The 12,020-nt window shown below is 40.9% G+C and overlaps 1 protein-coding gene across 1 annotated transcript in view; it reads right to left on the bottom strand.

Moving 5' to 3' along the window:
- Positions 1–7,419: 7,419 nt before the first annotated feature.
- DARS (aspartyl-tRNA synthetase) overlaps positions 7,420–12,020 on the bottom strand; it is a 122,733-nt gene continuing 118,132 nt past the window's right edge. The window contains exons 14-16 of the mRNA XM_019522477.1: positions 11,197–11,308; positions 10,134–10,205; positions 7,420–8,044 (exon numbers count right to left, since the gene is read on the bottom strand). Of these exons, the coding sequence (XP_019378022.1) occupies positions 7,953–8,044; positions 10,134–10,205; positions 11,197–11,308 (276 nt within the window). The 3' untranslated portion in view covers positions 7,420–7,952. The remainder of the gene's footprint in view (positions 8,045–10,133; positions 10,206–11,196; positions 11,309–12,020) is intronic.

The following is a 12,020-nucleotide window of genomic DNA, read 5'->3' as shown; positions in this document are numbered from 1 at the left end:
GGGGAGGAGGGGGGCTGCAAGTGCTAGGGGAAGCTGTCTGGGTGCTGGGGCTGCAGCAGCGCAAGGAAGGCCCTCCAGTGGGGGAAGGGGGCCCTTCCGGGACAGCATGGAGCTGCGTGGCTGGACCGGTGGCACTGGGGCCAGTGCCCTTGTTCGCAGAGGCAGGGCAGCTGGGAGGCACTGCAGGGCTGGAGGGAGCAGGGGGCAGTGGATCAAAAGTGAGGGGCACTGGCAGGGTTTGGGGGGGCTGTGGCTTGGGTGTGAGGGGCACCAGGCTGGGTGGGTGACTGTGGGTTGGAGTGTGGGGAACTGGTGCTGCGGGTTGGGAGTGAGGGGCACGAGCATGGCCCAGGGGGCAGGGTACTGCATGTTGAGAGTGAGGGGCATTGGCAGGGCCAGCAGTCTGTGGGTCAGGAGTGAGGGGCAATGGAATGGGCAGGAGGAGGGCATCAACATATCACTACCCCCTACAATCATAGACCCTGGCCCCCGTGCAATAGGTGTCCTCGTTGTAACTGGAAATATGGTAACCCCAGATGTCACCACTTACAGTAGGGGTGTCTAACTCATCCAGACCCACGGGCCATAAGAATGGTGTGGGGCTGGTCTGCAGGCAGAATCGGGCCCTTTCCCAGCAGACCTGATATAGTGGCTGCAATATCCAGTCTGGGACCTGGATCTTGCAGTGGACAGAACAAGTGCTGTATAGTCCAGATGAAGCAGCCGTCACACTGCACCAGGGCAGTGGCTACCAGGGCAGCTCTGGGACTGAGCTGCATGCAGCGCCTGCTCCAGCCAGTCTGGGACCCATACTGTACACACCATGTCAGCAGAGTGCAGTGCAGGTCCCAGACCAGCCGAAGTGGGTGCTATGTGGCGTGCAGCCAGAACAGGCACCTCATGTGGCACGGTCGGGTCACCACATGCAGCCCAGGTGCTGTTCCGGCCAGACTGCACCACACCCAGCACCTGTTCCAGCAGCTCTGGGATCTGCACCGTATGCCAGGCAGGTCCCAGACCGCCTGGAGTGGCTGCTGGATCAGGTAAGCTGGGGGAAGTGGAAGGGTAGGGGGTCAGTGGACCAGGCCCAGACAATGGACCAGCCCTGCTTGTGCACCGTGCCCTTTGGGTCCAATCAGATCCAGGGACAGCAACAGGGGCTGGGTGGTGGGGCTCTGCAAGCTATACACCTCTGCCTTACAGGTATGGAAATAACCAGAGAGATGAAGAGCAACACTCTATTCTACCAGTTTCAAATTCCTAAAAGATTTAATATGGGAGAGGGATAGATCCTGGTTTTCCTCAGTGCTTTTTTGTGATTTATGGGTAAGAGGGTGGTATGCTATAAAAGCAGATGCATTGCTTTTTTCTGCTTAGACAGAGTGGAATAGAATCACACTTAGATGTTTTACGTTCACTTAGGCAGACAATGGTCTTTGGCTAAATGTGATATCTTTTACTACACCAACTAAGTAGTTGTAAAAATTGTTCTTTACAAGCTTTCAGGCACAAATACCCTTCTTCAGGCACAGGGAGAGCCTGCTGGTGTTTGTGCGCTCTCCTGGGTGGAACAGAAGCCAATATGCAATACGCAGATCTGTGAAAATGCAAATGCATGGCAGCGAAGATCAGAGGTGAACACTTATGCATCTATTAAGTGGACTAGACTGGTTCTAAGCATATTACTGTGCCACTTCAGACGTCTGTGGCATTGTAAGAACACGTTTCTACCGTCCTCCTCCATTCTTTGACACTATGGTACCACAAGAAACATGGGAAACAAAAGCATTCCAAGAGCTACATTAGGAGCACCGAACAAGTACAACATAGCATCATTTGAGAAAGATATTTGCTAGGATGTTTGCTCAAAGGTTTGCCAGTAAGCCTATTTTATTACCCTCAAGGAAGTTGCAGAAATACGGGACCAGAGTGCAACGTTAGCAGTACTTCTCTCCTGAAACACCAGATGTGTGCAGCTGCAATGTGTTCTATCGAAAGAACAGACTGATAAAATGTGCAAGTTGCCAGGATGAACGAGTAAAAAACCTCTCAAGATCCAGTATGGTCAGCAGTAAGACTATCAGTCTTGTGGAGATAACAGAACATGAAGACTGCTACAGATACAGTCAATGCGGTAAAAGCATAAGGGAATTAGAGTTTATGAGATTTAATTACACTTGAAGTAACACAAAAGGTAATAACATTTTAAAGAAATACTTTAATTTCTTCCAGGCCGGGTCCACACTGAATGAGTTAGTTACTCTCAACTACCATGACTTTAACAGTGCTTGAGTTTTTTCATTTTAATCATGGATGTTGTGGGGAAAGCTACTGCTTGCAACCAAGAAAAATGTAATGGGTAAGTCAACCGTTTTCTCCATGCTCGTGATAAATCACTAATATGAATCACAGCACCTAGTATTTTAGTTTATCTTAGCAATGCCCTTTATAGTGATGTAAACATGTTGCACAGATCAGCTGCCCAGGGTAGAATTACCTTCACCTTTTTGGTGGAACTAGTCCTGCTACTTTCAGGTAAGATATGGTAAAATTAACTAGTTATATCAATCAGTAGTATATTATGAGCTTCACAGGCATGTAGAAAGATAATCTTTTTCAGAGGGTTCACATCCCCAGGAGTACGGTCATGTAAGGTGCTATGCATCTAGTTCTGATCTAGCCAAGAACAGAAAGGTATGTTTGAAGGTAAGCACACATTAAATGCTTCGGCAGATTAGATCAGATAAACATCACCTTGGAAGCAATCACAGACTACATACAAAAGGAGATGGTGAGGACAAGGATTGGCTTAATGAGGAAGTTCTAAAGTCAAAAGCACATGGGGAGGATGGAGAAAGAGAGTAGGAAAAAAGTGACAGAAACTAACAGGTTCAGAAATGCACATTTCATTTTTTTAAATCTGTATGCCATTAACTTTATCTTCCTTATCTAGGTTGAGATCGGAGATCTTTGTTCTTAAAACTCAAGGAGTACTTTTTTTCTTTTAAAAGTAAAATTGTTTATATTCTTTAATTTTTTCATTATTACTCACTCTTCAGTGGCTAATTCTCCTGATATGAGAAATTAAAGTTTTGGTCCAACGAGACTATAACAGCAGGAAGCATATTTTGGGACATTTGAGGAACCAAGATGTATGTTCTGAAAAAAAAAGGGTGCAGCTCCTCACTTAAGATGCAGATGGTAGCTTCTGTCTCCACTTCTTAGTACATGCTAGCATAAAGGGCTCATTACATTTCTCCACTATATTGTCTATATAGCTGGAAATGGAAATGCTGACCCTTCACATAAATGCAAAGTGAGATTATAGAAATGAATACATTTATTCACCCCCCCCCCCCCAAGTTTACTTTACTTTTCTGGCATGATGAAACGCTCTACAGGTGCAAATCTACCCTGCCTTCTACTGGACTTCAGACTACCATAGCTAACTATATGTCTCTCTATTGGAAGATACTCAAATACTTGAGTAAAGAACCTTCAAAGAACATGATTTTACTCTTAGCTACCAAGTTAATATCTTGCACTAGAACCCAGTGCATTTGCTATCAGCAACCATATCCAATATTATAAAGACTTAGGTTATGTGCACATAAACATATGCTAAATGCCAACTCACATTGTATTCTCTTCAATAGGACTTTTCTTAACTTTTCTCTTTAAAATCATCAGGGGGGTAATTGGAGGTTATGTACTTTCCACATCCTCACTACATCAAGTACTGTCACGTGAAGACTGAATTTTTTAACCACATTCTAGTATTTGACAGTCAAGAAAAACTGGGAAATACGCTTTAAGTTAGACTTAGAACTAGACGTAAAGCAACAGCCAAGACTATGAGATTCTCATAAGCAAGAAACAAATCCCTATGGTTGAAGAGGCTATAAATGAACAGAAAATGGGGTTAATGGGGAAAGGAGAATAGAAGCTAGCTGGGAGATTGCCTATCATTCTCAGGTTCCTACAAGTGATCTTAAAGGGAGTTGATCTAAATATGTTGTTTCTTCTTCTAACTGTGACTTGTGGAGCAAAGCATTCTATTTTTCCACCTCATTGATACCTGATTTGAGACTGGAATGTAGTAAAATTGTGATGCAAAAATAAACTCAAACCAGACAACAAAAACCTCTGGAATCATGAAGTGTGGCAGGGAAAACAGGGAGGTCAAACCAGCTGGTTGTTCACAGGCAGCCTTAAAAAAAAAAAAAAGGCAGCAGCATCTCATTATCTATAGGTAGGGAGCTACTTAATTCCTGGGGGCTGCTTCTGGATTTCACGGTCCCAGCGTGGTGTCAGGCAACATTTTCGCGGTGGAGCGTGGCACCCCACCCCCTCGACTGGCTGAGGGGCCCCAGAAATCTTGCGCCTCCCTGGAGATTGACAGATGACGAAAGTCGGCTCATCCCCATCCTCTGTTCAGGATGCCCAGGCATCCCACCTCTGTTTGCAGCACCTCTTTCCCCACCCCTCTGTTTTTCTGCTTTTTCACAGGGACCAGGCTTTTTCATAGTTTCATAGATGTTAGGGTCAGAAGGGACCTCAGTAGGTCATCCAGTCCGACCCCCTGCCCTATGCAGGAAAGAGTGCTGGGGGTCAGGTGACCCCAGCCAGGTTCTTGTCCAGTCTCCTCTGGAAGACCCCCAGAGAGCACCACCTCCCTTGGAAGCCCACTCCAGATTCTGGCCACCTTTACTGTGAATTAGTTCTTTCTAATGTCCAACCTAAATCTGCTCTGTCACATTGTTCCTAGTTTTTATGTGGGACCTAGAAAATGTGCAGTTTCTGCAAAAATCACAAAATCATAAATTTGGTGGGTCCCCACCTATAGCATTCTAAGACACTTTTAAGAAGTTTTTGATGTAGTTTTTGCTCCTTAATACCAGAATCTGGTTTCTCTGCTCATTTACCTCCTAGAGATAATGTCTTGGTCTGGCAGTACAGTTAGGCTGTGCTCCTTCCTGCAGATGGAAAGGATATCTAGAGCTCCAAATAGGCTTGGAATCTACCCAGCAGATTAGAAGAATCTTACCAAGAAGTGTTCTCATGGCAGAACTAATTCATTGATTTATTTGTATAAAAACTTCAGAAGCAAATCAAGTTTAACAGACTGTTCACAGCTATTGCTGTCTAATATCTCTTCTTATTCTCAACTGCAACTGAGACCCTGATTCCCTCTTTATTTTAAACATCCAAGGAAGGTCTTGATTAGAATGAAAGAAACAGCAATGCAGACTCAGTGCTTAAAACTTTGAGGTACCTCTAAAAGTCAGTGATGATTATAATCATGCATTCTGGGGCTCCTCTAACTCTGCTACAGGTGAGTCATTATTTATCAAGACACATATTCTAAGACTACCCTTTGTAAATGTGTTATCAGGATGCAATAAAATATTTTACTCAAAAGCTAACCTTATTAAAATAACCGTGAGGACAAATACATTTTACATGTAGATTTATATTCTTGTTGATTGTCAGGCAGACCAGGGAAAATTGCCTGTTCAGTTTATGTACAGAAAGAAGCCAAGGCCTACACCCTAAATCTGGCTTTTGTGCAGCCATTATGAATAAAATGCACTGAAACATAAGCTAGGACAGCTCCTGCAGAAACACAGATAAAGCAGTTTGCTTGACTATATATACAGCAATTCTTTCTGAAATTTGGTGCTCAGAAAAAAATTCGGCACAACACACAATTCAGTGATTTTGTTTATTATTAGAAGGAGGCTTCCTTTCATCCAGATATATTACGAGCTCTGTATTAGATAAGGTAATTGAATTTGATTAATTCCAGTTGGATTAGTTGAATAAACAACTGTTTTGAAGCTTGGCTTTAGCAGTCATAAATCTGTGATAATCAGCTGTATTTATAATCCACTTAGCTTTGATAAGTACAACTGGGTATCCTGCAACAGATTTTAAATAGAAATTAATCACCTTGGGAAGATGCCACAGTAAATTATCCCAGCTCCTCAACAAAGCTGTGCAATGTGTTCTCTGACTTGCGTAACTTCTAACAACCCTTCATTTTCACGTTCCCAATCTTTTATCAGGTTAACCGTTACCATCTTAAAGATAGAATGTTTTATCCTGGAGAGATCCATCAACAAGTATCAAAATTAAGCCTTGTTAGGTGGCAGTTACAAAAAGTAATTTACTTTATTGTAAAATTCTCCATACCTACACATGAGTTGGACCCATGCATTATAATTTATCATGAGTCTGCTTTCCAGAGCACTTGAACAACAGCACTTAGCTCCTATTGCTGGACTTGCTATGAAGGGCTCTCTAAGTATGTTAAATATTAAGGGCAACCTTTTAGAAGATGAGAGTTGCACTATCAGCACCTTTGAAAATTGACCAATTATACTGAAGTGGTTAATTACAGAATGAGATGCCTAGGTTTGAGGACCAGACTGAAACATCTAGAACATTAGGGATAACACACCAACTGGGGATTTAATTTGATAAGAGCTGGAATGACTAACATATAAAAAATGTTAGTGATTTAGTTAAAAATTACATGATGATTGAAGACGGTTTTATCTAAATTAATACCTCTGTACATGCATTTTCATAAACAGTGCATTCACATACTCTAGCCAATGCCTGACTTTTAGATACAATGTATAAGTAAACCTGACATCCAGATTATTTTAAAAATCAGTTTTGCGATGACTAAAATAGGTTACTTTAATAATGAATTTGTTTCCAACAAAAAAACTGGCTTGTTTTGAAGACTGTGTTTCACATATATACAAAATTAAAAATTAACTCATTCCATTTTGGAAAGCACAAACTGACATTGATAGGCAATAAAAAACTATTGAGACTGGTGAAAAATATATTTCCACTAAATATACTGAGCCATTTAAGAAAAATGCTATTAAATATCGAAGTTAGAAATAAGGGGACACACGCACACTTGTGAAACAGCTGATGCTTGTATACTGTAACCAAAGGTTCACAGCCTCATTTTTATCCTTCTCTTTCCCTAGTACGATATAGGTCTAAAAATAATAACTGCCATCTAACACAGAATTTTATGATGGCAGAAATGTCTTTGAAAAAAAATTAGAAGTTTAGAAATAGGATAAAAACACCCTGAAGTACAAAATTATCTCTTTCTAAAATTAATTTTCTATGAAATCCTCTTGAAATGTCTATCTATTGATTTCTCTGCAGACAGTACACATACCTCTGTGCACCAGACACACTCATTTAAAACCAAGAATGGTCCTATTCTCTTTATAATACTTTCAGAAGGAATAATAGGAAGAAAAAAAAAAGGCTATGTTAACTCCAGGTAGTTACGACATCATTCCCAAAACAACTTTATGTTGATGATTTCATATAAACTGTGAGACCCCAGAGCAAAACAAGACAAATGCTGTGGCCAATTTACTTTTAGAGTTTTATTGCAATCTATTTTTACAATTTTGTATAATCACTTCATTAGTGATGTTCTATTTTTCACCTGTGTTTCATAAAGCTCATTTTACCACACAAATCAGTTAGCAATTTGTTACCTTCCTCCTGCTTTTTGAGTTGCCAGTGTCTACAGTTATTTAGGCTTTGATCAAACTGTACTTTAAGATACACAACTAGCTGCTATAAGTTAAAAATGAAGAATTTGTTTAGCCTTTATTGCACAGTTTATTAAAATGTAAGTGTTTAGAAACTTGTTGAATTCCAAGGTGTTGGTAGAACATGAACTCAACGGAATTACAACATTTTCATAAAAATGTGCACCTAGCTTCTATTGCAAAAAGCCCAGATCTGTTAAAATACTTCCCTTTAAATAAACAGTGAATGATTCAAAAAACTGTGGCACTTCAGTAGATTAGATTTCCTTCTTCTATTGCATATTACAATACTGAAGGTAGAGACTAATCAATAGCAGGGCACTGAAAAAAACTTTTCAAAAGCAGGTCTTCTTAAGGTGTTAGTCGTTTGGGATCCCGAGGGAACATGGAGGTCTGACGAACATTGTGCAGCCCCAGGTAGAGCATAGTTACTCTTTCCAACCCTGGAAAAATTAAATCCAGTCAAATGACTCATTAGCGTGACTCAATGAGATCTGCATGAAGCTTAGTAATTCTAACAAACCTTAAAACAATTGCAGAGGAAAGAATTCTACATAATAAGGCACAGGACTGTTCTGAGATACCAGTACAATTAACTAGATGATGGAACTGGCATGAGAAACATGAAGTTGCTTTGTTTTACTGTACCTCATAACATTAATTATTATGCACATGCAATTATTATACACACTAAGTAACAGGGAAACCGAAGAACAAAATGGGATCCCCAACCTTATTAGGGCCTTTTAGTGTTACATTATCATTGTTACAACAGATGGAAAAAGCGATTGGGAAGCCAAGAGTACCGCACTGAGTACAGAAGCTAGTACAGATCAAACCAAATGCATGAGGGCAAAGAGAAAGAGTTGTGGCAGACAATTATGGAGCAACCTGTACTTAAGAAATGTTTCTTTCTAATGCCTTAAGATGCACAGTAATTTAGACTGAACAAAACCTAAAAGTATGATTCAAATTATTCTTCCATTGTGTATTGGGAAGAATTTCATTTGCCATCATGTTGTGCACTCACCTTTGCTACATCCCTTTGAAGCCCTTCAGACTTAGTCATAAGTGACTTACATAATATTTGTTATTTGCAAATGCTGCAATTTGTCTGTTCACGGATACTTGCATAATGGATTCCAAAATAGCCTTTTTTTCGAAAGAATCATCTCTGCTGTTTACCTAAGTTTGTACATACTTGTTTAATCCCCAATGTAATGCTTTATTTAACATTTATGAACTGAAGACTATATCTATCTGTCTTACAAATTGTACAGGAAGGGCATTTAGAATTTTCTAAATAAATTTAACATAGACAAAACATATACCTAAACAGGATAGGACAGTGTCATACTTCCACATGTACAAACAGGGCACATCCAGATGAGCACGGATGTGAGGGATGTGCCATTGCAGACCCATCTGTGGTGCCACACACCGCACATGCATGCATCTCCTGCACTGCTACTTTGCAGCGCGGGGATTCTTTTCACCCTGAAAGATCCCAGGATCAAAAAAATCCACAGCAAAAAAAAAGTGGGGTGGTGCACGTGGCAGTAGTGCATGCCACCCAAAACCAGAGTCTGGCTGGCTAGGGCCACACTCCGGCTGCTGGCCACACTTCCTGCTGTGGCTGCAGCCCCAGGAGGCCCCCAGGTAAGGCTGCTGGGACCAGCCCAGTTGTTGGCCCCAGCCTCCCCTACCCTACCCAGGGTAACCCCAGCATCACAGCACGTGTGGTATGGGTGTTCCCTGGGGACAAGTAACAGCAGGACAAGACATGCCGCTGCTACTTGCCTCCGGGGAAACAAACATCCGTGCTCATCTGGATGTGCCCACAGGTTACATTTTGCTGCTGTAAACACTGTGTGTAATTGTAAACTGCTGTGCCTAAAATGCGTTTTAAAATTTAATGTTATCTCCTTTTTAAAATTCATTTCTGTTCAGTTAAAATATTTAAGTTACATATTTAAAGTGCTAACAGATCAAAGCCTGTACCTTTGTCAAAAAGATTAAATTACAGCCAAGTCTGATCAATGAGATTCAATCAAGTATCTTTAAGATGAGTAAGGTAAAAGCAGTCACTAGTTTCTCTTGGCTTCATCAAAATTGTTGAGAGACCTGTTGTCTCCCATATTTTTATTTACTTAATTTAGGTTATAGTTAATCCATACATAAATACTGTTTCTTTTTAAAGATTCCCTTCTATCTCTACAACATTTGATGGTGGCCATTGTCACTCATGAGTAAGACTCGTTCCTTGTGATTATCTCCCTTTGCCAATCTTAATACTTCACACTTTCCAAAATAAATAATGCTTTAATTTAGCCTCTCTTTTTAATTCTCCAAGATAAACAGCTTATGATATCACTCAGCTAGACCATTTTCACACATTCAGGTTAACTTTTTAAATTTTATTCTGAACTCTTGACTAATTATCTATACTTATTTTAAGTAAAAGTTACTTGAGTCTAATCACTGAAAGTTAAACTTGAGTAAGACAAAATAAAATAAGGGTAAGTACATTACCTATCCCGCCACCTGCATGGGGAGGAGCACCAAAACGAAAGGAATCGATGTAAGCTTTTATTTTTTCCAAGTCTAGAGAAGAAAATCACATTTATTTTCATGCAGATCAAATTTCTCAACTTAATTTTTCTCAAAGTGGCCCCAAAAATAAATGCACAGATGCATCCACAATATCTCAGCAATGAACCTGTCAAATCAGGCATGGGTAAATAACCACACATTTTCTAGAAGTCACAACTATGCATGAATTAATCACATTTCTTTATAATTCTGTGAAGCCCTTCATGGGGAAGGCATTTGACAGCTGAATGGGGGCTAAGCCACTCTTCTGCATTATAGTGGTATTAATTCTGAGAACTGAGGAATATGGTGGGACACACATCCCAGTGTATTTTCTCAGAATACTGCACTGAGAGACTGAAGTTTTCTTATCTTCTACCTCACTCCCTTCCCCTGTCCTCCCTTCCATTTACTATTCCTTCAAGACAGAAAGTAAACCACTCACTGTTAGCTACCTTTCACACACAGCTCCTCAACACAAAGCCTGTTTAAATTTATACCCACTCTCCAACTCTCATCTCCTATTATCCAGTATTTTTCCATAATGATTTCCTCCCTAATTCCACCAATGGATCTCTCTCCTGTCTTGCTAATTCACAGTTCAGGAGTCAAGTTAGGAACCAGCGGTGGTGGGGGGCTGTACTGGGGGTACTAACCAGCAGTCAGCAGGAGTCTGCAGTAGCAAGGATGCACAGGAAGACAGGACTCTCCAACTCCCTGCTCCATGTTTCATGTCCCCAACTCCCTGCTGCACTGAACCTGCACATTTCCTATACTAGTAATCTTGCTAAGGCTCTTAGAAAACAGTTTCCAGATGCTGCTAAACTAGCCAGTTTCTTTTAAATTAATGTGTAGTGGATTAAAAATGGCTGAAACAAAATGAGACTATTACTGCTATAGTGCATATTCCTGTTGTGTAGCCCCAAGTGATGGTGTCAAACTGTGTCCCAAAATTAGATTTTTAATAACAGATAAACACCCCTGATCCAACTGATTTTATTACCAATGCCATGATGCTGGGCTCTTTCCGTCAGCAGCTGAGGATCATGAATTCTTTGAGCACCAGATAAAATCTCTTCTCCTCTCATGAACATATCGTAAGAGTTTGAAATTTTCTAGAAAGGTAAAAGTTTGCATCTGATTAGTGGCCGGAATCTGGAGGAATTGATGTGTTTCCTCAGCCAGCAGATACCAGCTTTTTGAGATCGCTGGCTAAGATAACACATGAAACTAGGTGACAGCAGGCATGTTTACATGAGACGCTTACCACGCAGCGGACCAGTTAGCTGTGCACTAAAAGTCTCGGCACCTACGAGAGTTAGCTGTGCAGTAAACATCTTGGTGTTGAAATGGTGCATCCAGGGACAATAAACACTGGACTGTTTATTCAGGCGCATTAACTGCATGTGTAGATGTGCCCAGTATGAAATACTTTGGGGCTATGGCAGCACCAGTATAATCAGATGTCTCTTTTCATCAGATTCAGACTTGACCTAATTTATGAACCTGAATTTAGCCAACTCCCTCTGCAGAATGACTACTTTTGTAAGCTACGGAATAATGCAGGGATTTTATAAAAACCTAAGAAAATTACACTTCTGCTAAAGCAAAACTGTGAGAATAATTTTGCTCACTATGCAATGCTTATGACCGAAGCAGTGGTAATCTGACAAGACAGGGCTTGACTCCCATTGTTTTTTTTAACATGTAGCTTGCAGTAGTGTAATTCATAGTTTCATAGATTAAGGGTCGGAAGGGACCTAGTAGATCTTCTAGCCCGACCCCCTGCCAGGGCGGGAGAACAACAAAACCCCAAAACAAGAAACG

Source organism: Gavialis gangeticus, unplaced genomic scaffold (assembly GCF_001723915.1).
Source record: "Gavialis gangeticus isolate Ggan-Ray unplaced genomic scaffold, GavGan_comp1, whole genome shotgun sequence".
In the NCBI taxonomy this organism is placed as follows: Eukaryota; Metazoa; Chordata; order Crocodylia; family Gavialidae; genus Gavialis; species Gavialis gangeticus.
This window is presented reverse-complemented; position numbering and strand designations above follow the sequence as displayed.